Raw genomic sequence first — 26511 nt, 5'->3', positions numbered from 1 at the left:
AGGCTAGCGCTCTACCACTTGAGCCACAGCGCCACTTCTGGCTTTTTTCTTTTTGCTTATGTGGTGCTGAGGAATCGATCCCAGGGCCTCATGCAAGCAAGGCAAGCGCTCTACCACTGAGCCACCTTCCTAGCCCATGGTTTTTTTGTTTTTTGACAATGATAATATTATATTGGTCAGTTATTTGCTATGGAGGAATTGTGCTAACCAGTGCAGTTTGTCTCATTTAATTTCTGTCTTCTTACTGTGCATTTAATATGTATGGGACTGGGAGTAGTTAAGTTTCTTCCTCAGTGTGACAGGTTTCCTACATTCTGATTGCTTACCTTGAATCTCTCTTTGAGATTTAAATAAGAAAAATAGCTTTAAAGTAAGCTATGTGTACATCAACATAAACAGTTTCACCTTTTTAAAAAAGTTAACCAAAGTTAGTGCCTCATGCCTGTAATCCTAGGTACTCAGGAGGCTGAGATCTGAGGATTGTCATTCAAAGCCAGCCCAGGCAGGAAAGTTCTTGAGACTCTTACCTCCATTTAACCACTAGAAAAGTGGAAGTGGAATGGTAACTCAAGTAAAAGAGCTCAGAGACAGCACCCGGGCCCTGAGTTCAAGCCCCATGACCAGCCAAAAAAAGGGAAGTTAACCGAAGATTTCTATAAAAATCTCCCTTAAAAAAATTATGAAATCCAGGACTTTGATGGAGGCTTATTTTCACCTTTTCATATATTCGAATTAAAAAATTTGAAATGAGCAACAAATACTTTTGAAGCAGACTGCTACTTTTTGCCTTATAAAAGCTGATGTGACTGTTGATTTGTGAGGGTTGCTGTAGAAAGCTGATCACTGAATCCTACATTTTGGAGGACCAAATGCAGCCATCCTATATGTTGAAAATGAAAACATCAGAAATAAATACGGTGTGTATTTATTATGAGACAAAACTTCTAGATTGTTCAACTTCTGTCTATATGTCTTTGGTTAGCATAGTTAGACATTGTTTGGCCACTTTGGTGAAAAACCCAGGCACTAGACTTTTAAAACTGGAATATTCCTTTTAAGGAAGACAACTTTTAGAGAAAGAAATACTGTTCATCTATATAATCCACAGATTGTGTGGCAGTTTTAATTACGATGATAGAAATATTGCAGAATGATCTATCCCTGCCTCCAGAGCATTACTATCTTTTTAAAAAAGTGAAGCTGTTTATGTTGATGTACACATAGGGATGTACACTATATGGCCAATGAGCTTGCTTTAAAGATATTTTTCCTATTTAGACCTCAAAGTAAGAGAGATTAGAGGTGAGAGATCGGAAGGTAGGAAACCTGCCAGATGTGATAGGCAGAAGAAACTAAATTATATTCTATGTAATTAAACACATATTTCTACTCTTGGGTAATATAGATGTAATTTACCCACAGTGGACTACTTTTCTTATAACAAGGAATTTTAAAGAAGGTAGCAAAAAAAAAAAAAGAACGAAGAAGAAAAAAGAAATTACTCTAAAGGGAGATTCAGTCTAAAAGCTCAAATTGTATCTCCTACAGATTGCCTTTGCACATGATTCCACACGTGTGATCCAGTGTTACATTCAGTATGGTAATGAAGAGCAGAGAAAACAGGCTTTTGAAGAACTGCGAGGTATTTATATTGAAGATATAATCTCTCTCTCTCTATATATATAAACAAATAGAGATACTTATATTTCCAGAATGGTTCATTTATTTACTTCTTCCCCTTGTTTCTGAACATATAAAATGAGATTGTAAAATCAGGAAGTGGCGCTGTGGCTCAAGTAGTAGAGTGCTCGCCTTGAGCTGAAGAGCTGAGGGATAGCGCCCAAGCCCAGGGTTCAAGCCCCACAACCGACCAAAAAAAAAAAATGGAATTGTCAAATCATTGTAATGCATTTTATTTTTTTCAGGTGACTTGGTTGAATTAAGTAAAGCCAAATATTCCAGAAATATTGTTAAGAAATTTCTCATGTATGGGTAAGTTGCAATTTATGATAATGTACTTTAAAAAAAATTCTTGGACTGTGGCTGTGGTTGAGTTACTAGAAAAGTCTGGTCAGTCTGGGGTGTAGCTCAGTGGAAAAGTGCTTGCCTAACATACACACGAAGGTCCTGAGTTGAGTTCCTACTACCATTATAATTTATTGTTAAAGAAGTTCATGGTCATAGGCAGATGCTTGTGTTATTATTGAAATCAATATAAAATTATGGTCTGTCTTTATCATTGTTAAGGTGCTATTTTTATATCTCAAAGTTCTAGAAGAGTGATGGAGTAATCACTGTTAATTAGTTAATACTGTTTAGAGGGTAGAGAATTAAGAGGGGCTGATGAGTAGAATGAGGTAAGATCATTGGGTTAGGAAATACGAAGATGGGTATCCTAAATTAGGTGGAATTGGTACTTGTCTTGACTAATCTTTTTCAGTGAATTTGACAGTAACAACAAAAATATGTGACATATAGTTGACAGAATGTTGGAAAAAAGTACTCTTTGCTATTATTAGTTGTTTGGTTATTTTAGAGTAAACCAAGAGGTTTATCCTAGTTACTCAGGAGGATCACAGTTTCAAGCCAACCTGAGCAGGAAAATCCATGACACCCTTACTTTCACTTAACTACCAAAAAGTTGGAAGTGGGTCAAGTAATAGAACACTAACCTTAAACAAATTTAGGGACAGGACCTGAGTTTAAGCCCTAGCACCAGCATTCCCCCCCGCCCCCGCAAAAAAAAAAGTGGGTGGAATACTTTATTCTGTTTCCCTGCATCTTTGGCTTTGACTTTCTGTTTTCTTAATCTCTCCTTTTTCTCAAGCTAAAGAATTTAGTGGGATTGAAACTGGCAATTTGTATTCTTTGAATCCTTTTAGTCCTCACAGAAACTTTACTTCTCCTTTATAGATGCAGAAACTGAGGTATAAGAGGGTTATAGAACCTGCTCAGCACTTTCAGTCAGTCAGCAGAGCTAGGTTTCTCACCTGTGAATGCTGTCTGTGTAGTCAGTTCAAGGCTGACGTGAAAACACTAGGCAGTTTCATTTTCCTGCTCCTGAGCTTTTCTCTGTGGAAGACACTCATTGATTCGTTGGTGTTAGGATGTGTAAATTATGATTTATTGTCACCTTGCTTTCTCTTCCTATCACCTACTTTATTCGTGATTCTGTTGAGTTTAGAAGTAAGCCGCAGATTGCAGAGATCATCAAAAGTTTCAAAGGTCACGTGAAGAGGCTGCTGCGGCACACAGAGGCCTCCGCCATCGTGGAGTATGCCTACAATGACAAAGCCATTTTGGAGCAGAGGGGCATGCTGACAGCGGAGCTCTATGGGAACACTTTTCAGCTTTATAAGGTGACATTTCTAAGTTTTTTGTTCCCTTCTTGTGTGCTTATCCTTAACTTACTTTGCCTAATTTTAGAACACATTTTTACCTTGGCTGGTCCTTCAAGAGAATGCTTATACCTCCTGTGTTCTTAAATTGTTTTTGTCTGGGCTACAGTGAGCAAGTGATTGTTCTTACAGTTTTCTTCCTGAATGTTACCTTGAAATCCTGTTTCTGCTGCTCCGTCCCAAGTACTTTATGTCACCTCCTGTCAAACTGAGGTAAAAAAATTTAATCAATATCAAAGCAGAGCAGGCACCTTAGCGAGCTGTGACCATAGCTCATTAGATTCCTCCCGCTCTTCTTTGTGGTTTAGCATTCCCCTTATACTCACATTTTGTCTTGAGTGAAAAGAGAGTAAGTAGACCTGGCTTTGAATAAAGCACAAGATTGATTCTGAGCATAGCCAGTAATGGGAGTAGCATAGTTTGAGGAACTGTGTCCAGCCTTGGGGCAGTAATATACACATGCCTTTGAAGGGATGTGCACTGGCTGCCTCCATTAAATTTAGTTCCTAAGCTAAACTTGTTGTTGCTATTTATTTTTTGTAGTATTTAGCTTCTAGAAATGTCCACTAATTACAAAATACATGGTGGCAGTATTTATGAACTACTACTCAGTCTTATGATTAGTCACATAATAAGTGGTTGGCAAGTCCCATTGGGTGGGTGGTTGATTATAATTGTTTTTAACTGGGTTTTTTGGTACTGTTGGTCCTCCATATCCTTAGGTTCTGCTAAAGGAGCCAAACAACCACAGATCAAAAACTTTCAAAAAATATATGTTCTTACTGTACAGGATGTACATAGATTTTTCTTCCTTGCCGTTTTCCCAAAAACAATATAGTATGGCGGCTATTTATGTATCATTTACATTCTCAGGTATATTAAGGAATCTTGATGATTTTTAAGTGTACAGGAATGTATATATGAGTCATTTAAAAAACAAAACTTACTATTTTGTGTAAGAAATTGAACATCCTCAGATTTGTTTATCCATAGGGATTCTTGGAACCAACCCTAAACAGATACCAAGGAATGACTGTATTTACATGTGTTTATAGAGTAAGAATCAGATAACATCTGATAGGCATCTTAAGCTCATTTTAAACTTATTTTAAATGGCTGTAATTGTTCCACGTTCTGAAGTGAGGAAACTGACTTTAAAGGAGTTTGATTTTTCTTTTGTTGCAGTCTGCAGATCACCCAACACTGGAAAAAGTGTTAGAGGCACAGCCAGGAAAACTAGAACTTATTATGGATGAAATGAAACAGATTCTAACTCCAATGGCCCAAAAGTAAGAGAGAGCTTTTTTGTTTTTTTTCTTCACAAATTTGCAAGAGGCCTTTGGAAAGGGAAAGTTTTGCATAATCCTTACCCAGGGAGGGCAGATATTTCATCTTTATTGTTATTTATCTGTCCTAGGTGAGGATAGAAAAATTCTGATTTGAAACCATTTTTCCTTCGAAGAGAAGATGCTCCCTAGTCTTACATCATACTCAGTAATGTGTAATAATAGCTTCATCAACTTTCTTAAAGCAACGAACCATTTTTTCCCCAAAGCTGTAATTTTAGCAGGGAGTTTGAGGCACGAGGATCATGAGCTCGAAGCCAACCTGGGCTACATAAGCAAGATCTTGTCTCGATAAAAACAAGCTAAAAACAAGTACTCAAATACTTCATAGGTTATAAGACTTAGAACTCTGTATATATGGTACCCATTGGCATTGGTACCATAGCAAAGTGATTGGGACCAATGCTTCTGGGACTGGATTGTCTAGGTGTGATTCCTACCATTATAAAACATGTAACCTTGGACAGCCTAATTTCTGCCTCAGTTTCCATATCTATAAAGTTGGGATAATAATATTCTAATGGTAGTGCCTACTTCAGAGTTTTATGATTAAATGGGTTAATATTTCCAAAGCACTTAACAGTGCTTTGCCTACAGTAGTTTCTGTTGTTTGTAGACTGTGAATGTGAATTTTAGGTCTTTGGTCCAGAGCATCACCCTCCATTGTACAATGGACTGAATTCACCAAGTGTGACACTAGGGGGCATAGATTCAGAAGAGGTTGTTGTTGCTTAAACTGTTTTTTTGTTTTTGTCTATTCAAGTTTTAATCCTCATAAAATTATTTTATGAGACTGATTTTGAAGAATGCTTAACAGAAAGAAAAGAGCAATGGCAAAATAGCATTTGTGTTTCTATTCATGTGTTCAGTGTGAGGGGAATAATATAAGATGTCCTTATTGAAGAAAGTAGAGTATATGTTGAGTGATGATTTCATTTTGGCTGATTAGATACTAGAAAGTCATACTTTGTCTTGGTCATGGATGACACTAAATCAATTTTACACTCTGCAGGTTTTTTTTTTGTCAGAAATCATAGTATTGCTGAAAGATACAGTCAATACTGTGGCAAATTATATTTAGACAGATAAATAACATATTATATTTATTTGTCTAGATCCTATTAGGAAAAACCAAGTTACCTATCTTTGTGTGACTGTTTCACCAGATCTGATTTTTTCCTCTTTTGTTTTCAGGGAAGCTGTGATTAAACACTCCTTGGTCCATAAAGTATTTTTGGACTTTTTTACCTATGCACCTCCAAAACTCAGATCAGTAAGTTTGTGGATTTTGTTCTTAAAGTTAAGCAAAGAGAAAAAGCTATATAGGCATTTGAAGAGCTACTTTGATGTACATGGTCTCTTAAGGAATTTTAGAGTTGCTTTCTTATTTAGAACAGATAATTCACTGGACTTCCCAGTTATTTATTTTTTTTCACAGGAAACAATAGAGTTGACTGTAATTTTGTTAATGCTGTTGGAATTTTTATATTTTAATTATAATCCTGAGTAACTTCCACCTAACTTAAAATTAATATTGGAAGAATATTCAGTACTCATCTAGTTTTAATTTAAAGTATGCCAATGCAAAATAATAATAGCAATAGTAATCATACCCATGTTAAAGGTTAAGGGAAGATACTTAATGTAAAGCTAAATGGCCCATGAAAACCTGGACCTTAGGAGAAGGAATGGTGAATGTAGTAAATTGCACTGCCCTTCAAGTCAGTGATGAAGTACAAATGGGAATTCATATTTTAGTTCTCTGAACTTTGCAGCCTCATCATGCTGTGAACATCTTGCCCACCCATCCTCATTTTCTAATCACATGCGCTAACTAATATGTCAGCATGTACACTCACAATAACTTTGATATTCTCAGAACTAGCCTGCAAAATTAATCTCTCAGCGGTAGTCCTCCAGCTGAGCTTATAAAGGTATTCTGACTTGAGCAGCATTTCCTCTTGGAGAATTTTTCTTTGCTTGCACAAGTGAGTATCTTACACCTCTGGATAGCCTTAGGCAAATCTGTATATCCTAACTGACAGTGTTCACATGAATATATTCAGTGGTACAGAGTATTTTGTCTTTTTTAGTGTTAAATGAGTTCTTGTAACAACAAAAACAAACACATGAAAAAAAAATCCCAGCATTTTGAATTGAATAATCTTTTCTGACACTGGAGGATAATTTCAAAAGAGATTATAAAAAAACAACTGGGGATATAATTAGAATATATACATAACTGTAACCAGATAGCTTTAAAGAGAGTCATAAGTCCAGGTATGTTGTCTGAAGTCATTCTTGAGATGCATCCTGGGAAAGAATTATAAGATACTAAAGGATGAAATTGCTTGTTCCTTATTGATGAAATTAGGTAGTTATTTTTCTGTCTCCATACCTAATGTAAAATTTTAATTGGGAATAGAATAAATGTGTTTCTGTAACCATTAATTGCCAGAACTCATTTACATCCTGTGTGTTTATTTACACTTTGAAAATAGGAAATTATATATGTTGAAAGTAAAGGAGAAAGATTCTATTAAACCGGTAGGAAATTAGTATTATTTTTAACAAAGAAAGAGGTTATTTATAGGTGAAGGCTAAGCCTAAATGTTAGTACAGAGATCCTTAGGGAAATGTTCGTTGAGTGGTTTATAGTAAAGTTAATATAATTGTGGAAATAAACTAAACAGAAAATCCCCCAGAAAGAATTTATGACATGCTTGTTTCTTAGAGAAGAGCATTTGCTTTATTTATTTTTTACTTTAGCTGATGTGCTAAAAAAAAAAAAAACTCCCTTCTTAGCACTTCTACCTCTCAAACTTCTTTTTCTGAAAAATTGTTTAGAATATTATACATACAGCCTGTGACCTTCTTAAATAGCAATTGGTAAAAGTCTGCTTAATAGAAATTGCCTACCAGCACTTTTCAATGGAAAAGACTTTTATCAAAAGAGACTATATTTCTGTTTGTGTACAGACTTAAAAATTCTTTGCTGACTGTGTGTTCTTTACCTGACATCTTTCCTGTAAACAGATAAAGCAGCATAAAGAAAGAAAAAAGAAACTAAACAAGCATATAACCTACCATTTCCCCCTACCAGGAGCTGATTGAAGCCATCCGTGAAGCCGTGATATACCTTGCACACACACATGATGGCGCCAGAGTGGCTATGCACTGCCTGTGGCACGGAACGCCTAAGGTCAGTGTGTCAGCACTCACTGTCTGCTGCCTGCACCTGCTGGGCTTTGGTCTTTCCCCAATCACACATACATAATATTGCCTTCTCAAATTTATGTCTCAGGGTTTCATAGGAATTCGGCAGTTTCTTTGGGCCAAGCGTTTCTTCTTTGCTTTAATGATAATCTTTAGGCTTCATCGGAGCATGAGAAGAAATGCATCAAGCAAATAAACCTGATAGGTTTTTTTATTTCTCACTTAATGATCGTATTGGTTGAGGGGAAGGTAATGAAGTGTTGGTCATACTTGCACTCCAGTGGTAACTTTTTGGGGAGAGGTAAAGTTCATTGTTAATCACTGATTTTTAACAGAAGTAATTTTTCATCACTACAATTCTTTCAGAGACAGTTAGGTTCTATGTCTACGTTTTCCTTATTGCAGTTTAAGTTTCAGTAAGTACAAGATTAGATAGTCTTTGTTTACTAGACTTATATGTTTGAAGTCATGTCGGACACTAGAAAGATGAATCATGTCTCACTGCTGTAAGTGGTAGTTTTATTATTCATAGTTCCATATTTGTTTATATAAGAATTATGTAACATATTCCTATCTTTACATCCTGGCTGCTTAACTGATATTTTTACTAATAAATAAATTGGCAGTCAAAAGTTAAATATTCTATAATAATGGTTCTCTTACCTATGAAATAAGCTTAATCTATAAAAAGTTCATGGGGTCAATTTTTCCTTTTTTAAGGACAGAAAAGTGATTGTGAAAACAATGAAGACTTATATTGAAAAAGTGGCAAATGTAAGTAGAGCAGAAGGATATTTCATTATTTTAAATAGTAGATGAATTCATATCTTATAGGAAATTGGGTAATTCAGAAAATTGGCAAGAACAAAATTGATATAATTTATTGTAGTCTATGCATATGTCTATCTTTTTCTATTATTTACATAAAGTGGGGTTCCTATGACATGTGTTCTTTATTTTCCCCTTTTGTGTGGCTATAAAAGTATGTGTCTGTGTATATGCACACATATGCTAAAACTGATATAGTTTTTTTTTATTACTACCAAAACCATAGCAAGTTAAAATGTGTCTTTTTTTCCTATGGCAAACTTCAGTTGTGGTTATGGAAAATTTGATTAGTTAAATATTTTAGATCCTTTGAATCCTTTGGAGATGAAATAATAGCTTTGTAATGGGGTTACTGGGTATAAAAGATAGTTTTTCCTGAGGATTAATGGCCTCCAAAATAGTTTTCGTATGTATTTAGATATAAAGGATTTTTGTATGTTACTATATAGTAGTATAAATGTGTATATAAATAAATATACTATAACTAGAATACATATACTAAATATAATCTTTTTGTGTTGATTGATGATTTAGTTCATCAGGAATTTTCTCATTTACTGGGGAATGGAATATTTCATAGTCAGCAACTTATTACTGCAAAAACTCCATGAAAACTACTAACAATGATACATGCCTAATAGAGCAACTGCTAATTCAGACTAAGATAAAATTGATTCTGTGTGATTGTATTTTGCAGTGCTAGGGCTTAGAAGAGCTAGTAAGAAACCACTGAACCACTGCTAGCTTTGCCGGAACAAAGTAAGATGTAGTGTTCTGTCATGAGCTGTTGCTGAAGTCTGAGAATATTTTATGATGCAAATGTCAATTTTAAACTTAAGTTTGATGTGAGTAAAAATAGAATGTTAATAGAACGTTCTAAACTGTATGGACATTTTAGAGCTACTAAATTAATTTGATTGCCTTGATTTTAGAGTTTGCTTATATCAGTAAATTCAACAGTGGTTGAAGTTTGTGTTTTTGACTTCTAAAGGGAACAATAAGCCCATGGGTTTGAATGATTAATTACTTAGAAGTATTATTTAATTTTCAGATATTGGTGGTTCTTGGTCTAACCGGATGCTTTTCTGTTTCCTTTTTTCTTTTTTTTTTTAAAGTCTATCTTATCTCTAGAGTATAATTAACTAGGTCCTGATAGAAAGTTCATTTGTGTGGCTTTTATTCACTTGTATTTACATTGTGTTGGACAAGTTGTCAATGTCAGTAACCTTTATACAGTGACTCCACAGGAAGTAAGAGGCAAAATCTTTGCAGTGTTTCTCACCTCTCTCGTTTCCAATTTCAGGGCCAGTACTCTCACTTGGTGTTGTTGGCAGCATTTGATTGTATTGATGATACTAAGCTTGTAAAGCAGATAATCATATCCGTAAGTACTTCTTAAGGTTTTGTGTTCAAGTCACTTCTACTTCAGTAGAAGAATGCATAAATTTGATTTCACACATGCTGTGTAAAGACTTTTCTGTGTATTTTTTTTTTACCAGCTTTTTCGATATGTTTTAGTACTCAAGTGTTATTTTGGAGTTTCTCTAATCCTATAGAAGTCATAGCCTTGTAACTTGATACTAATACTGCTTAAATTAATTAAAGACTGGTTAAATTAAGGCTTAGTCCTTTTATTTTGGCCTGGAATACCACACATGGTATATTACACTGTTCAATATACTAAAAAATGGAAGCAGTGTTGAGATTTGTTCAGAAATTTGTTTTCATAGCATCACAACATTCTCTCTATACACACTGCCTCTGAAGTTCTTTATCAGTCCATGTGGGCTGGGCTGAAGGGGTAAATAAGAAAGGCTCATAGAACTTGGTCATGGAGCCTTCTAAAGCCATATGAAAGCTTTTGTAGAGCCAGATTAAAAGACTAACTTCCTTTTACATTTCAACAGTTCTTTCGACTCTGGTATAGTGACTACATAAAGTTGCAAGTACTACAGTCAAGAAGCTTGCTAATAAAATTACCTTTCAGAAAAACTCTGAAATAGTTGTTATCTCAGGAAACTATTCCTAAGGAAAGATCATTTTCTGAACTATTGGTTTTTCATTTATCCTGCAATGGTTGTTCCTTTTTCTGACTGATTCCATGATTCCCTCTCTCCTGTTACCTTTAGTACTCAAGTGGTGTTGAGAAGGTGGTAGAGATTGCAAGAGTGGGAATAAACTATTTCAATGTTAGTAGAAGTGGCCAGAATTGGAAATACCTTGAAAATCACATAATCTGTAAACCATAATTTGTTCATCTGAGGATGAATAGGTTTACACTAGTTAACAGGTTTACGCTAGTTGATTTTTTTGGGAAAATCTTGGTGACAGATGGTACTGTGGGTGAACCTGAAAAATCTACCTGTTGTCAGGTGGTTGTGCTGTAGCCCTCTGCACCCTCTGTAGCCCCTACTGTGGACTAGTATTACTTGGTGTCGGTAGCAAATATATGTGCTAGTAGAAGGAAGGTTTGTTTCCCTAAATGCCAGCTATCAGTCCAGCGTGTGAATTTCTCATGCCCTCGCTGTCATTCTCAAACTTTGTTCTTTACTATTTTAAGATTGTGAAGACTTTCTTTGGGATAGGATTGTGGGAAGAAACCAGTTGGCGAGACCTGGATGTCACAGATCCAGTAGTTTGACATTTTTCGTGTGACTCTATTACCCTTTGACTCCAATCAATAGTGACTGTTTTTCATTCCTGTGACAGAGATGGGAGGCCATGGAATTGGCTAATGAATAAAGTTGTTTGACAGGAATGGAAACAGGCTGAGCTTTTCAAAGTTTGCCTTTGTTGAATATTTTTACAACAACTGAAATTTGCATACTGTTCCAGTTGGATTCAAACTTTCTTCAAGAGTCCCCAGAATTATGTTGGATTAATTTGTTTTCCCCAAAAATTTCTTCCACTTAAAGTTGCTGTTAAAACAGTTTTAATTCCTGTGCTTATCATCTCAAGGACCACAACTATTTAACCCACATTCCTAAAGACTCTTACTTAAGACAGCTTCCCCTGAATGGCTGGCTCTTCCAGTCCTGCCTTTCATCCATCTCTCACTGACAAATGCGCCACAGGTTCTGTGTATTATTAAACTATGCAGCCCGTGATAAAATTCTGGAATGCTAATTGCTCTTGCATTTTCCCACCCATCCACCACAAAAACTTGTTGCGCTGTGCCCAGCCTTTGAAAAAAAAAGTTTTAGTGTTGCAAAGATGTAGATTCAGGGTACCCAGATTTCCTGAACTTGAGATCACAGCCTGGTTAACAGCCTTTCTCCCTTTCAATATGGATACAAACTATTTCTTTTTTATTTTACTTTTTGAAATAAACATATTAGAAAATATGATCCAGTCTGCAGTGGAGGCACTGATCTGTGCAGCTGGTTGAACAGCAGAGTTCCTTGGAAAGGGAATTGGTACATTTGCCTGTTGCTATTTGAGGTTGAATAAATATTAATGCATAGTTTTAATGCCTTATAAGAGTACTTAAAGATTAATACAATAAATACTCTAATAAAATGTCTGTTAGATGTGAAGTGTAATATTATTTTGAATATTTACACGTTTTCTGTAAGAGACATGGCATCTGTATTCTGCCAGGTGCTTTTTACATTTGGCTTTATATTATGAGATTTAGCATGAGGGCTCAGGACGCCTTTTTTGTAAAGGGCCAGGTAGTAAATATTTTACAACTCTGGGTAATCCAGTATCTCAAATTCTTATTTGTTTATTCTTCTTAATAACTCTTTAAAACATAAAATCCATTTTTTATTATCAAGGTGAGTTACAGAGGGGTTACAGTTACATAAGTAAAGTAATAAGTACATTTCTTGTCAAACTTTTTACCCCACCCCTCATTTTTCTCCGGAAAGTAAAATCCATTTTCTTAAGGCAAGGCTGCAGGCTGGATTTGACCCATGGACCATAACTTCCCTGGTTTTGTCATAAATCACTTATTTCTTGTGGCCAAGTAGTATTCTGTATAATACATTGTAATTGATTTATTTTGTTGTATTTTCCTGGTGATAGATATTTATTTTTTACAGTATTTTTTGTTGCTTTTGTTTTTTGTTTTTAAGACTGGGTCTTACTATGTAGCTGACTGGCTGGCCTGGAACTCTCTCTCCTGAGTGGCCTCGCAACTTACATTCCTTCTGCCCCTGCCTCCCAAACTCTTAAGATTACAGATGTATGCTACCATTCCTGCCTGGTTGGTTGTTTTTTGTTTTTGTTTTTATTTTCCAGTTTTCAAAACTACTTTTTGAGGAGCTATCAGTGTAAGCTTAGTGGTAAAGCACTGGCCTAGCATAAAAAGTACTCAATCCCATCTTTGCGCTGAAAAATAATTAAACAGCAATCCCCAAGCCCTGAAAAAGGTTCTTTACTTTGTATTAGATTTTGCTATTCCAGATACTTTTGTGAACAAACTTTATTTTATTAAGTAGTTGTCCACAGAGTAACAATTCTCTAAGTCAAGGTTAAGTACAGGGCATGTTGATCAGTGTTAGCCCTTTCATTGTTCTTCCACTATTTTCCTCCTCCAGCCCTCAAGTTAGGTAGTTGAGTTTTGCAGTCAGGTTTACTTATACACACATTCAAAGTTTCTCTAAGGCATTGCTTACCAGAATTGCTGGGTTGTGGGAGCTTGTTGGCACTTACACAGTCATGTGTCTGTTTACGCAGTTACTATAAAACCCATTGCCTTATGCAGCCAAGAAAATGCAGTATAGTTGAGTATTCTCTTTCCAGTGACTGCATTTTCTGCATGGCAGCTTGAAATCATAGCTTGATAATCACTCCTTACGTTCTGCAGTCCAGCCCCCAGATAGTGTTCTCTGATAGCCCAATCAGATCTCATGTTGTTCCTTTTACCATTCATTCACATAACATTTAATCTAATCTGATACAGGGTGTACAGACTTAGAGATCTCCATCAACTAGATGGGGAAATAAGTGGGACAGGTCAGGTGGGATGAGGAGCTAAGGAGAATGATGTTGTGTGCCTTCTCTAAGGTGGCCCCTCTTGCCTTAATGCTGTCAGTTCCACATAGACCCTTCTGGGTTTTTTTTTTTCCTTTTAATTGAGGTATGATACCTATTGTAAAAGATACCTCCTTAACCAGTGTTAAGTGTATTATCAATAGTAGTAGTAGTAGTAAATGTCTTCATATTGATGTACAACCCGTCTCCAAGACTTTCAGTATTGCAAAACTAAAACCCTGTTGAGCTATACCTACCAGTTTTTCAATGTAGCCAAAAAGGTACTGTGCAATAAAATTCCACAGGGTTTGTTTGTTTACTGTACTGGCTAGAACCCAGGGCCTCACATTTGCTGGCCAGCACACTAGTACTTCTTCCATACCCCAGTTCTCTTGCTTTCAGGGTGTTTTTAGATAGGCTCTGGGGCTACCTTCTCCTGGGTTGGTCTCAAACTTTGAAAACTTCAGTCTTCCCACTTTGCCTCCTAAGCAATGTGGTGTTACAGGTATCTGCCACCATACCCAGCCCTAAAATGCCCACTTTTTTTTTTTTTTGTCCTCAGTTATGGTGCCTGAACTCTGAGCCTGGGCGCTGTCGCTCAGCTCTTCAGCTTAAGACTAGCACTCTACCACTTTGAGCCACAGCACCACTTCTGGCTTTTTTCTGCCTGTGTGGTGCTAAAGAATCAAACCCAGGACCACATGCATGTGTGGCAAGCACTCTACCACTGAGTCAACTTCCCAGTCCACCCACATTATTTTTAAAGTAAAACAGGAGGCTACAGAGTAGTCTAACCTTCCTTTAACATTTCTGTTAATATCCATTATTTAAATTTCTTATATTTTTAACTTATCATTAACTCATCCATTTTTCTATATCTTAGCTTCTTATGGCCAACATCGTTTTTATTTCTTCTTATCCCTATACATGAACTTTGGCTGGTTTTTGTCTCCTGTGGAAAATCTGTTTACTCTAACTCTATTTCCTGTGTGTGTCTGATTTGACCTTTACCTGGCCTCTTTGAAGAAGGTTGGCAAAGAAAGTGCCACGGCATTTGGCAGGAGGTCAGAGCTGGCCAAAGATATCTTGGGAGGGAGGCCATCATTCTCCTATGCTTCTGTTTTGTTCACACTACTGCTTTAAAAGACAAAATTCCAATAAAAGGCTTCATGGTTCTGAAGTGTGTTCTTAGGGAAGAAACTAAGACAAACTTAAATGTATCATTGTTTGTACTGTTTCTCATAAGGGAGAAAGCTATGACTGCCACATTTAAGGGTGTTGTAGAGTGACAGGCATGTGTTCAATGGGAAAACGATGACTTTAAGGCAGAGTTGAGTTCGTGTGCATGTCCTGGTGTGCTGGTGGGAACATCCTGTGGGTCAGGGTGGTATGTCATTTCCTGTACAGACGAGGGAGCTGAAGTCCCCAGAAAGTGGAGGATTTTCAAAACACAGCTTGCCAGCTTACCAAAGTCAGTACACTATCATCTGTCCATGCCATCGATATCTGGCTCCTATCTGTTTATACACGCTAAAGAAATTGTTAGTTTTCTCCACATGATAATCTAGAATTTCTGTCCCTTTTCTCTGTAATGACGGTTAAAGAGAAATAGGGCAGTGCTAATTAACACCTGCTTGTGTTGTGTTTTGAGTGACAGGGAAAGCTGGCATGAAAGTGAAATGGCCATGAATTAAGTATTACATGTTTAATACCGCTTATTTATAAAAGCTGTATACATTCAACATTTTAAACTGAAAAAACTTGAATTTAGAGTTTGAAATTCTTCACAGCCTGTGGCAGTGAAGTTCGGGACATCTTGGGACTAGACCCGAATGCATTTATGTGCCGATTTTATGTGTCCCTTCAAGTCTTGTTGTAGTACAAAAGCCTTTTCTGCTCAATCAGATGTGTGGAACCAATGAAAAAGCATTGCTGCTTGGTGTCCCCTTTTGTCCTTGTACCAAGGAAAATGTACTAATTAGGATAGAGTAGCTATTACAGGTTTTTTGTTTGTTTGTTTGTTTTTTTTGGTCTGGTCATGGGGCCTGAAGTCTGGGCCTGGGCGCTGTCCCTCAGCTCTTCAGCTCAAGGCTAGCGCTCTACCACTTGAGCCACAGCTCCACTTCCAGCTTTTTTTCTTTTTGCTTATGTGGTGCTGAGGAATTGAACCCAGGGCCTCAGGCATGCAAGGCAAGCGCTCTACCACTGAGCCACCTTCCCAGCCCATGAGTACATTTCTTTTTTTTTTTTTGGGTCCAGTCGTGGGGCCTGAACTCTGGGCCTGGGTGCTGTCCCTCAGCTCTTCAGCTCAAGGCTAGAGCTCTACCACTTGAGCCACAGCGTCACTTCTGGCTTTTTTCTTTTTGTTTATATGGTGCTGAGGAATCGAACCCAGGGCCTCAGGCATGCAAGGCAAGCGCTCTACCACTGAGCCACCTTCCCAGCCATTTTATATTCTTCACCACAGTTTTTCTCTCTTGTCTCTCTTAGAAAGAAGAGTTACAATGTAATTACACTCCACATTTTTGTTGTTCAGTTAGTCTTTGAGAAAAGGTCTGCTGTGTAGCCCAGGCTGGCCTCCACCTGCGATCCTCCTGCCTCAACCTTCTGCTGGCACTACAGCAGGCACATCACACTTTACCTGGCCACCAGCATCCTTTTTCTTTAGTAGTGGTATACTGGAATCTGAACTTGATTGCCTAGCACCTAGGCAAGCATGGTACTTCTTGAGCCATATCCCTAGCAAACTTATTTTGCTTTTATTACTTGCATAGTCTTCCAGATCCTCTTAATTACCCTTCCTACATAGCTGGCCTGCACTCAGTTTTTTTATTGGTTGAGATGATGGTCTCATGAACTTTTGCCTGAGTTGACCTCAAATTTCAATTGCCCCCTGATTCTGCCTCCTAAGTAATTAAAATTATGGGGTCATGAGGTATTGTACCTAGCCAGTCATTTTTTAAAGGACCACAAAGGATTGTTATTTTAAAAGTATTGAAAATAGCCTAGACTATTTATCATTCTCATCCCTTTTCTTTAACAAGTTAAATAACGAAACATCTGCCCTCTTGTGAGTTTGTTGAAGTGTCAAACAGGTCCCTAAAGGTACAGTAAAGATACACCATCGATCCGCTGTGTTTGTGGCACTAAACACCTCACTCTCAAAAACACAGGTAACAAGATCCAGTGGCTCATGTCTGTAAGTTTAGTTAAGAAGAGGTTGAGAGCAGAAGTATCAAGTTCTAAGACCATCCCTGGCAGAAAAGTTCAAAAATAACTAGTAAAAATAGCTGGGTGCTGGTGGCTCACACCTGTAATCCTAGCTACTCAGGAGGCTGAGATCTGAGAATCATGGTTCAGTGCCAACCCAGGCAGCAAAGTCCGTGAGACTCTTATCTCCAGTAAACCACCAGAAAACTGGAAGTGGTGCTGTGGCTCAAGTGGCAGAGCACTAGCCTTGAGCTGAAGAACTGAGGGACAACACCTAGGCCCAGAGTTCAAGCCCCACGACCGACCAGAAAAAAAAAAATGACCAGCAAAAAGCAGGGTTGAGAGAGTGGCTTTAGTAGTAGTGTACCAGCCTAAGCAATGTTGCCCTGAGTTTAAAATTCAGTACTACCCTCAACCTCTGCAAAACAAAAAAAACGACATGTCACAAATCTCCTTTTGAGAGTTAGTAGAGTTTGATTCTATGTAGTAAATTTTGTACATTTCTTTTTCAATTCTCTTTTTCTGTCTTCCTTTGTACTACTGAAATGTTAAGTTCTTTTTCTTGGGAGGGTAAAATTCTCTATGCATTTTGAGATGGTTAGAGCTATTGAGTCTTTCCTGAAAACTTATTTGGAAATCATTATGCTGACCTTAACTTCTTTAGAAGTACATAGGAGAACCAAGTGGGGGGTGGGGTCCTGGGACCAGGGCACTGGCGGTGTGAAAATCATTTAACATGACAGATGAACAGCTCTCAGCACTGTTCTGCACCGAGTAAGCACTTAATGCACTTAATGAGTGTTAGCTACTCTTACTCATTATCAGAAGTGCATAGGGTTTTGTGCAAAAATTTAGGGAGGCTTAGGACTTTGCAAAAAGAAACATGATGTGTGGGGATCTAAAGCTACAGTATCAACTGTGAGATCCTGAATTTTGCTGCATGTTCATCCTGTGGCTGGTAGCTGACTTAATTAATGTATTGGCTTCTTGTACTAAGCTCTCCCAATAAATAGACATTTTAAAGTAACGCCTACCTGACTGTGTCATCACAGAATTCCTGCCCCTCAAAAGTTATATGGGTTTTGTTTGTTTTAGAACAATTTGGAGTTAGGACTAATCAGAACCCTGCCTCACATTATTATATCATGTCCTTTCTTCTTTCTGAACTCCCCCTCTGTAAACCTGGCCAGTTGAAATGACTTCTTTCTGTGGCCCCAACCCAGTTAAGAAGAACCTATGGTATTTAATCTCTTGTGCAATTGAATATTTATGAAGTTTGTTACAAGAAATGGGAAGTTAGAAGGGGAAATTGTGATGATTTTTTTTCATTGTGTTTTCTCTGTTTAAAATAAAGCAATTTCTTATGGCAGTGACTTTCTCAGATCGATGTGGGAACTTAGTGGGATCCAGGCACCATTGCTTTTGTCACTTGGGTCACCCATTAGCAGGGGAGGCCCTCAATCCTGGGTATGTGGAGGGAAAGGCCATGCAGAGAGATTAGTAACTGCATGGGGAATCTGCCCTCCTCCATACACTTCAGTTTTCATTACAGTAGTCAGCTTTCATTTGACATTGATAAACAACAACTTTCAAAGCCTTTAACCACTTACTCTTTTCAATAGTGTCTTTATTTTCCTCCCTCACTTTGGTCTCAGCTGAGAAATTTAAAAGGGGCGTGTGTATCAGTGGGGCGCAGCTGCAGATGAGCTCTATCTACTCAGTGACCTCAGCTAATGCTTTCTCTGGTAATATTGGCCTAAGAAATATTGGTCATAGTGAATAGAGATAGCTCCTTAAGTCCTTGGGCTTGGTCAGTGACTATCAGTGGGTGATTTAGTAATACCAGTCACTGTATTGACTCTGTGTTCCAAATGTGAATCTCCTGAGTTGATTTTAGAACAGAATGAACTTCACCTTTGCCATTAAGTACAGTAGTTAAGTGTATATTCTTCATTACCATTGATGTCCAAGCATACATGAGGAATGCAGCTAACAGTTGACTTTTTTATGTGTAACTTTATAGGAAATTATTAGTTCTTTGCCTAACATAATAAACGATAAATATGGAAGAAAGGTCCTGTTGTATTTACTGAGTCCCAGAGATCCTGCCCATACGGTCCGAGAAATCATTGAAGTTCTGCAAAAAGGAGATGGCAATGCCCACAGGTAAATGACCCGACTTAACTTCAGAAATTTACTCACACACATACACACCTCTCGCTCACTTCTTCCTTTCCTCTCTCTTTAAGGCTTCTCAAAAGATGAATTCTATTTTTAAACCTATAATTTTGACAGATTAAGTTCTCAGAAAATGCAAAACTTACATGTCAGAAAAAAACCTCTGAGCACCTAAATGTAGCAGTTACTCAGTTATGTGATCCAGTTTTCTTTGTTCTGCTTTATTTTCCAAGCTACTGGTAATCATGTGTTTTGAGTATCCTAGAAAGTAGGGTCCACACACAAGTATTATAAACATATGCTATCTTGTGGATAGCATATTATTTTTGTGTGATTTTAGATGGGTTTGGAGTGTGTGTGTGTGTGTGTGTGTGTGTTTTATTTCATAAGCCACACTTCATTTATTCAGTGCTTGTATATGCCAGGCACTATTCATATCCAGGGGATGCAAGCTTAATGTGAGTGTAGACAACTATTAATGGAGTGTGATCCAGACTTGATAAGCTTTTCAGGGTTTTGTGTTAATAAGATCAGCCTCTTTCCTTTGTCATTCATCTTAACATACCACTTCATTTAACATACTCCCAACAGTAAGAAAGATACAGAGGTACGCCGCCGAGAGCTCCTGGAATCCATTTCCCCAGCTTTGTTAAGCTACCTGCAAGGACATGCCCACGAGGTGGTGCTGGATAAGTCTGCCTGTGTGCTGGTGTCTGACATTCTGGGATCTGCCATTGGCGACGCTCAGCCTGCCATGAATGCCATCGCCAGCTTGGCAGCAGCAGAGCTACATCCAGGAGGCAAGGATGGCGAGGTAGCATACTGTTATAATATAAGGAGAAAGCCCCAAGGGTATAAAAATGCCATTAGAGAAATCACTACGATGTAAAGACCTTTAATATTAACTCACATCGTATCATTTGATAATGATCAAAAGGCTGGTGGCTTATGCTCAGGGACATGAGATCAAGAAAATCTTAATCCAGGGCTGGGAAGGTGGCTCAGTGGTAGAGTGCTTGTCTTGCATGCATGAGGCCCTGGGTTCCATTCCTCAGCACCACATAAGCAGAAAAAGCCAGAAGTGGCACTGTGGCTCAAGTGGTAGAGCGCTAGCCTTGAGCTGAAGAGCTGAGGGACAGCGCCCAGGCCCAGAGTTCAAGCCCCATGACTGACAAAAAACAAAAAGAAAATCTTAGTTCATAAAAGTTCACAGAACTGAAGGTGTGGTTCAAGTGTTTGAGTACCAGCCTAGCAAGTGTGAGGCCCTGAGTTCAAATACTCCCAAAAAAGAAAAATTGTAGTGGTTTCATATTACCACAGTAAAACCACAATCCCCACTGTGATCTGTTCTCCATGATTCGTCTGTGCTGGATAAGGAGAGACACACTCCCTCCTCCCACCCCCAGGTACTGTGGGATCATTGTAATCATTTGTGTTTAAATAATACATCCCAGAGGTTTCTTTGTACCTCAGAACTCTAGTTAGCACCTGAAAAGTGCTCTGGTAAGCATGATTTCAGATGAGCTTTGCGGTGGTGAAGTTCACCAAGGCGAGCCTGAACTGCTTTGTGGGGATTGCAGTCTTGCATAAATACATTTATTTTGGCCTGGCAAGTAGCAAAAATGTGCGGTCTCTAGAATGCTGTGTATTCTAGATAATGACCTTTTAAGCCTTTAAAGTTGACTGACTTCTTATCTGTATGTGGTGATGGAGCTTGAATTGTGGGCCAAAGATGGACGAAAACAGCTTTTGAATTAATATGTTCTTGCTTCATCATAGCTTCATGTTGCTGAGCATCCTGCGGGACATCTAGTTCTGAAGTGGTTAATAGAGCAAGATAAAAAGATGAAAGAAAATGGGAGAGAAGGTAGGCTGTACCTTTCTTGTATCTTATGTAGAATTTCTGCAATTCCTGGCATCCTTGGACTTTTCACTGTCTTTTGAGTTCACGTACGATGTTTGTCAAATGTTTAAAAATGATAGCTGAATAAAAAATGACCTAGTGATTAGGAATGGTGCTCTTTCCCCAGGGGAAGTTGTGTTGAAGATTCCTTTGGGGTTTATTTTTTGGTTTTGTTTTTGGCTTTCTTACCCTCTCTTTTCTTTTCCCTTTCTACTACTTCAGACTTTTAAGTGGATTCAGTCAGTTACCTAAAATGCCAGTCTGTTCCTTGAGGATGGTATAATATTGCCTCTCATTGAAAGGCATGATTTTATCTCTAGTTTGGAGAAAGGTATAAGCAAGAGGAAATTACGCTCTTTAGAATTTTGCACAGGTTCCAGTTTGTTTGGCATTGAGATACATGTGACTGCAGAGCAAGCCAGTCTTGGTGCTTTCTCTAAGCCAAGCTGCTCTGAAGAATCTCAGCTCTGGAGTGTGGGCAGTATCTTCTATGCAGCTACCATTCCCCTCTCAGACTTTTCTTTATATTGGATATTTAAGCTACTAACGGGGTTCCCCCCACAGGATTAAGACTGTTTCAGCTTTCTATTACTGTGGCAAAAAAAAAACCAACTCAACAAGCGAGAGATCAAGAATTTATGAATTAAAGGCAAGCTGAAGTTGTGAGGCCAGGAATATAATAGTAGAGCTGTTATTTCTTACTCAGCCTTTCAGAATAAGGACCAGTTTTCACTGCAGCTTATATTGAAGAGAAAGCATGTAGTGAAGTATCTTTCTCATTAAAACATTAAAAACATTGTTATGGCTGGGTGTTGGTGGCTCACACCTATAATCGTAGCTACTCAGGAGGAGATCTGAGGATCATGGTTCAAAGCCAGCCTAGGCAGGAAAGTCCGTGAGACTCTTATCTCCAATAAACCACCAGAAAACTGGAAGTGGCGCTATGGCTCAATTGGTATAGCACTTCCCTGGAGCTTGAAGAGCTGAGGAACAGGACCCAGGCCCAGAGTTCAAGCCCCACGACCAACAAAAAAATAAAAAATAACAACAAAAAATGTTACAAAGTTGATTATGCCAGAGGAATTGTTAAAGCCCAAGAAATTTTCTAGTGATTTTCTTTTCTTAATGAAAATATGAAAAGAGAAGAGGAAAAGACAAAGGGGAGAGGAAGGAAAATACAGGGAAACAAAGGGAAGGAAAGGAAATGCTCCGATATTCCTATGCCTGTATGGGCCTGCTGTTTTTCATTTTCAGGTAGCACCAAATGATTGTATCTAACTGTTTTCATCATTGCTGTATCACAAGCCACCTCAAAGTCTAGTAGTTTCCAAAACAATCATTTGATCAAGAGTTTGGTCGAGCTTACCTCTGGCCTGGAGTTGCTCAGTTTCATATTGGAGTATCCACCACGACAGCAGCTCACTACTAGGCTAGCAACTTGGTACTGGGTATTGGCCAAGAACCAATAGTTGCACTTCTTCCTAGGTTCTTGAGCTTCCTTACCCTGGTGGTTAGTTCTTTAGAATCAATCTCCAAAGGAAATAATGCCATAGTACTTTCATGATTTAGCCTCAGGAGTTTTCTGGTGTTGTTCTTACCATGTTCTGCTAAAGGCAATCAGGACTACTACCAAGATTTAACAGAAGACCTATTGGGGGAATGGGTTTTCTAAACATACACACAGCACATAAGATGTTGCTGTGGTCATCTTTGGGAAACAAGCCATGCCACTAGCTGATCTCTGTCCCTCTTAAACAAGTTCATGGGAGGCTGGATAGCCATAGGTCCTGTGGCTCATAAAGGATCTTTACCTTTGGTTGTCTTTGATTGAATTGTACATGCTACCCCACCAAGATGTTTGCATTTAAGGTAAGCCATCCCTTCTTCCAGCTGCACTAAATTGCTGCCATTAGAATTCTTCTTTGTCAAAGAATGAGTCACACTTACATGACATAGTTAGATAATACATAGAACTTGAGAATCTGAAGTACATACTAGAGTGAAGAGGAATAGTAGTCTTGATGTGTAGATATCCAAGTGTTGTAGGGAGAAGATGCTCTGTGCATTGTAGAATAGTCATTCTATTGTTTAGTGGCACCTTCTGCGAGAGCATTCCTCCACGAGAGAAAACTTGATTTCATCCAGCCACAAGGTGCTACCATCAAACATCTGTTTCCTGAATAACTATCAAATCAGCATTCAATCAGTAAATACTGTAAAGAAATGTAAACATGACCAAGTAAACCTTTTTAAAACTTTTGTAAGCTTAAAGGTGGTAAAGAAGAGGAATAGAAGTTTGCCAATGATGTTCATTAAGTTTCTATATATTTTACAGGTTGCTTTGCAAAAACACTTGTAGAACATGTTGGTATAAAGAACCTGAAGTCCTGGGCTAGTGTGAATCGAGGTGCCATTGTTCTTTCTAGGTGTGTATAATTGATGTCTTTCTCTGTGCAGAATCTGATTATGCAAAAAATAGAATTCCTTCCCATTTATGTCTGATACAGTATCATTTTTCCCAATAATAGTTTGATATTTCTGTGTCTTTCATGGTCTATGGTTCAGATGTGTCCACCAGATATGGTTCCTTCAAAAAAAATCAGTTCTCAGAATTTCTTTTAATTGTCCACTTTTAGGTGTCAAAGATCATAGAATTATAACATATACAAAGTATCGTGTGATGGTTTTGCTATATTAAAAACATAAATGTATATGATAACCCTAGTATGGGGCTTGAATTCAGCCTTGAGCTCTTGCTTGACGTTTTTGCTCATAGCTAATGCTCTACCACTGAGCTATGTCTCCATTCTGGATTTTGTTGGTTAATTGGAGAAAAGAGTTTTGAGATTTTGTCTGCCTGGGCTGTGTTTGAACCTCAAATCTCAGATCTCAGCCTCCTGAGTAGCTGAGATCAGAGATCTGAGCCACTGGCACCCAGTAATATTTTTTCCTTCATGGATAAGTTCTGTCTCCATGTAAACTGCAACAATGTTTTTTGTTATACCCAAGTTTATAAAATAATTGTATTTAGTGATTCTATAAGAATTCATGAAGAGTTTGTAGTTAAAACTCTGTATGCCCGTTGTCTATTTCTAATGTAAAATGAAGGGAAATTGGTGGTGTGAGAACTGGTGTGAGAACTAGAAATTGTTCTCTGGACTATAGAGTTTATAATTTACAGGTCATTGAAATTTCCTTGCATTTTATGCTCAGATAAGCCCCTTCTGTTAGTAACATTCATTTTGAAAGATTTGTGTGCTGCTTTAGCAGTTACTTGATTTTCTTCCCCTGCTGTGTTACCACGGTTTCAGAAACAAATACTAATCCAAGCTTGGTTTTCCCACCACATTTCATTTTACTTGCAACTTGCTATATAAGTTTAACAAATGTTAGGTTAAATATTTCTGTAATGTATAGTGTGAGCTAGTATGCATGTATGCAAATACTCAAGAGCATTTTTATTTTCCTATGGGCAATGTCTTCAAATACATGTGGTTTGTACAGATCATTTTATTTACATCTAATTAAAAATCGTTAGTTTTCCAATAGATGTTGAGTGGCCATAATCCATTATCTAAAACAACTTTTTTTCATAACTTTATTAGGCCTTTGGAATGCTAATACCTTCTGACACATTCTTTCCTTATAATACTCAGTTAAGTAAATTAATGTTTTTTTTATTGTGAAAATACTGTACAGAAATCATATTTTTTTGAAGAGTGTGTTTGACTTCTTAGGTAAAATTTCCTGCTTTATTGAAGTTTTACTTGAAACTCATGTTTTCTTTTTGAAATTTTTTTGATGTATTTGTTTCTGTTGTCTGTTTCACTTGATCTTTTTACAGTAATGGGAAAGAAAGAATGAAAAGAAAGTCAGTCCGGTATGCTGTCTGTAAAAGAGCTTAGGTTAGGGGAGCAGAATACAATAGAATCTAGCAGCACTGGCTCTAGACACATTGCCTGGTTTTCAGTCCCATTTTACTGTCTCTCCTTGGGAAAATTCTTGAACTTCTGTAGTTTTCTGTATTTGTGGAACAAGGTTAACAAGAATTCTAAAGTGGTTGTGAAAAGTAAGCATATGGAATATATTCACTGAACATTAATTGGAATTATTGTTACACGTTTTTCATTGTGTGGTTAGCCAAGTTGTGTAGAATTTTTAAAATGTGAATGAGACATCAATTAAAAGGGCACTTTACCTGCACCCTTTCTCAGCTCTGAGGTGGCAAGCTGTAGAATATTCTCTTTCCTACTCAGTAGAATGCTACATGGGGCTGATAACCTATTCTTTTTATTGACAAGATGACTAGGGACTTTGGGAAAGGCCACGAGACTTCCTTCTAGAAATAATAGATCAGCATTTACATGTGGTCCTGAAGAACAGGAGAGAGGACTGGAAATTCAGGACAGCTGTTAGCAGTTTCCAGGCTTTCATGAACTGTAGTGGTAGGCTACTTGGGCAAGGTTTTAGAAAGCAGAAGCTAGGGCTGTTTTGTTTAATACCTAACATTTGTTGAGTGCTTACTGTTAGACCCTGCCTTCAGACAGTAGGTCATTTGAGTGTCAGAAAACAAACGTCTGGGGCTGAGGTTGTAGCTCAGTGGTAGAGCCAGTGGATGATTAGCCTTCTTGAGGCCTTGGGTTCAGTTCTCCTACCAAAAACCTCCCTTTGAGGGAGCAAGGTAGGTTCTGTTGTTATCAGTGTTGTTATCAGTTTTTCAGAAGAAAAACGTGTCACTCCTAGCTTCTAGCCTCACGCCTTTCTTCTCTGCACCCATTCACTTGGTTAAAGTCAGTACTCAAGGATTTTTCCCTTGGCCACCTGCTGTATTCAAGTGCCATGAATAAAGAAAAGAAATCACAAGTGTCTGCTCTGGTTTATACTCTGGATAGGGAAGTAAAACTATTCTATGTGTAGTTATTTTAAAGCGGGATGTATTTCTAAGATAATCAAAAGTCAGTTAAATCTTTGCTTGAGTGACTTCATCTTCAGGATTATAAAACACTTATGTGCTTTCAGAATATAGGATATTATCCTTCCTAATTCAGCTGGTTATTTTTTTTAATGTACACTCTATTTACAAGAGTTGAATCACAGTAAACTCTTTGGGTATAAGTATTGTAGATTATTTAGGCTTGTTATGAAACTTAATATTTGTTACTTTTTTTTCTCTTCAGTCTCCTACAGGGTTCTGACCAAGAGGTTGCAAATAAAGTCAAAGCTGGACTGAAATGCTTGATTCCCACACTGGAAAAAAACAAAAACAGCAGCAAAGGAGTAGAGACTCTGCTTGAGAAACTGGCTGCCTAGATGGAACCAGTTCAGAGCAAGATGGAACCAATTTTGTTGTTCGCTGGTTCTCTGTTCTGCTTTCCCAGTACAAAAAAAGGGGCTACAAGTGTTTCTTCTTTATATATGAATCTATTTATAAAAATGGTTTGTAAAGATGGTC

At 37.7% G+C, this 26511-nt stretch overlaps 1 protein-coding gene across 1 annotated transcript; it reads left to right on the top strand.

Annotated features, from left to right (window-relative positions):
• Positions 1-869: 869 nt before the first annotated feature.
• Kiaa0020 (KIAA0020 ortholog) lies at positions 870-26511 on the top strand. The gene is made up of 14 exons (XM_013018409.1): positions 870-917; positions 1549-1642; positions 1926-1992; positions 3185-3359; positions 4584-4687; positions 5939-6017; positions 7848-7946; positions 8681-8734; positions 10092-10172; positions 19002-19144; positions 19748-19970; positions 20936-21023; positions 23395-23485; positions 26237-26511. Exons 1-14 carry the CDS (start codon positions 870-872, stop codon positions 26367-26369), a joined length of 1479 nt encoding a protein of 492 aa, XP_012873863.1. The 3' UTR covers positions 26370-26511.

The sequence above is a fragment of the Dipodomys ordii genome, unplaced genomic scaffold (genome assembly GCF_000151885.1).
Source record: "Dipodomys ordii isolate 6190 unplaced genomic scaffold, Dord_2.0 Scaffold40, whole genome shotgun sequence".
Taxonomy (NCBI): Eukaryota; Metazoa; Chordata; class Mammalia; order Rodentia; family Heteromyidae; genus Dipodomys; species Dipodomys ordii.
Note: the sequence above shows the minus strand (reverse complement) of the source record. Positions and strands in the feature narration are given on the sequence as shown.

Excerpts from the sequence above, each read along its gene's own strand:
- Kiaa0020 (XM_013018409.1), top strand. The coding sequence starts at position 870 with ATGCAGCCATCCTATATGTTGAAAATGAAAACATCAGAAATAAATACG. Across the intron at positions 1,643-1,925 it reads GGCTTTTGAAGAACTGCGAG|GTGACTTGGTTGAATTAAGT; the intron begins GTATTTATATTG and ends TATTTTTTTCAG. Across the intron at positions 4,688-5,938 it reads CTAACTCCAATGGCCCAAAA|GGAAGCTGTGATTAAACACT; the intron begins GTAAGAGAGAGC and ends TTTTGTTTTCAG.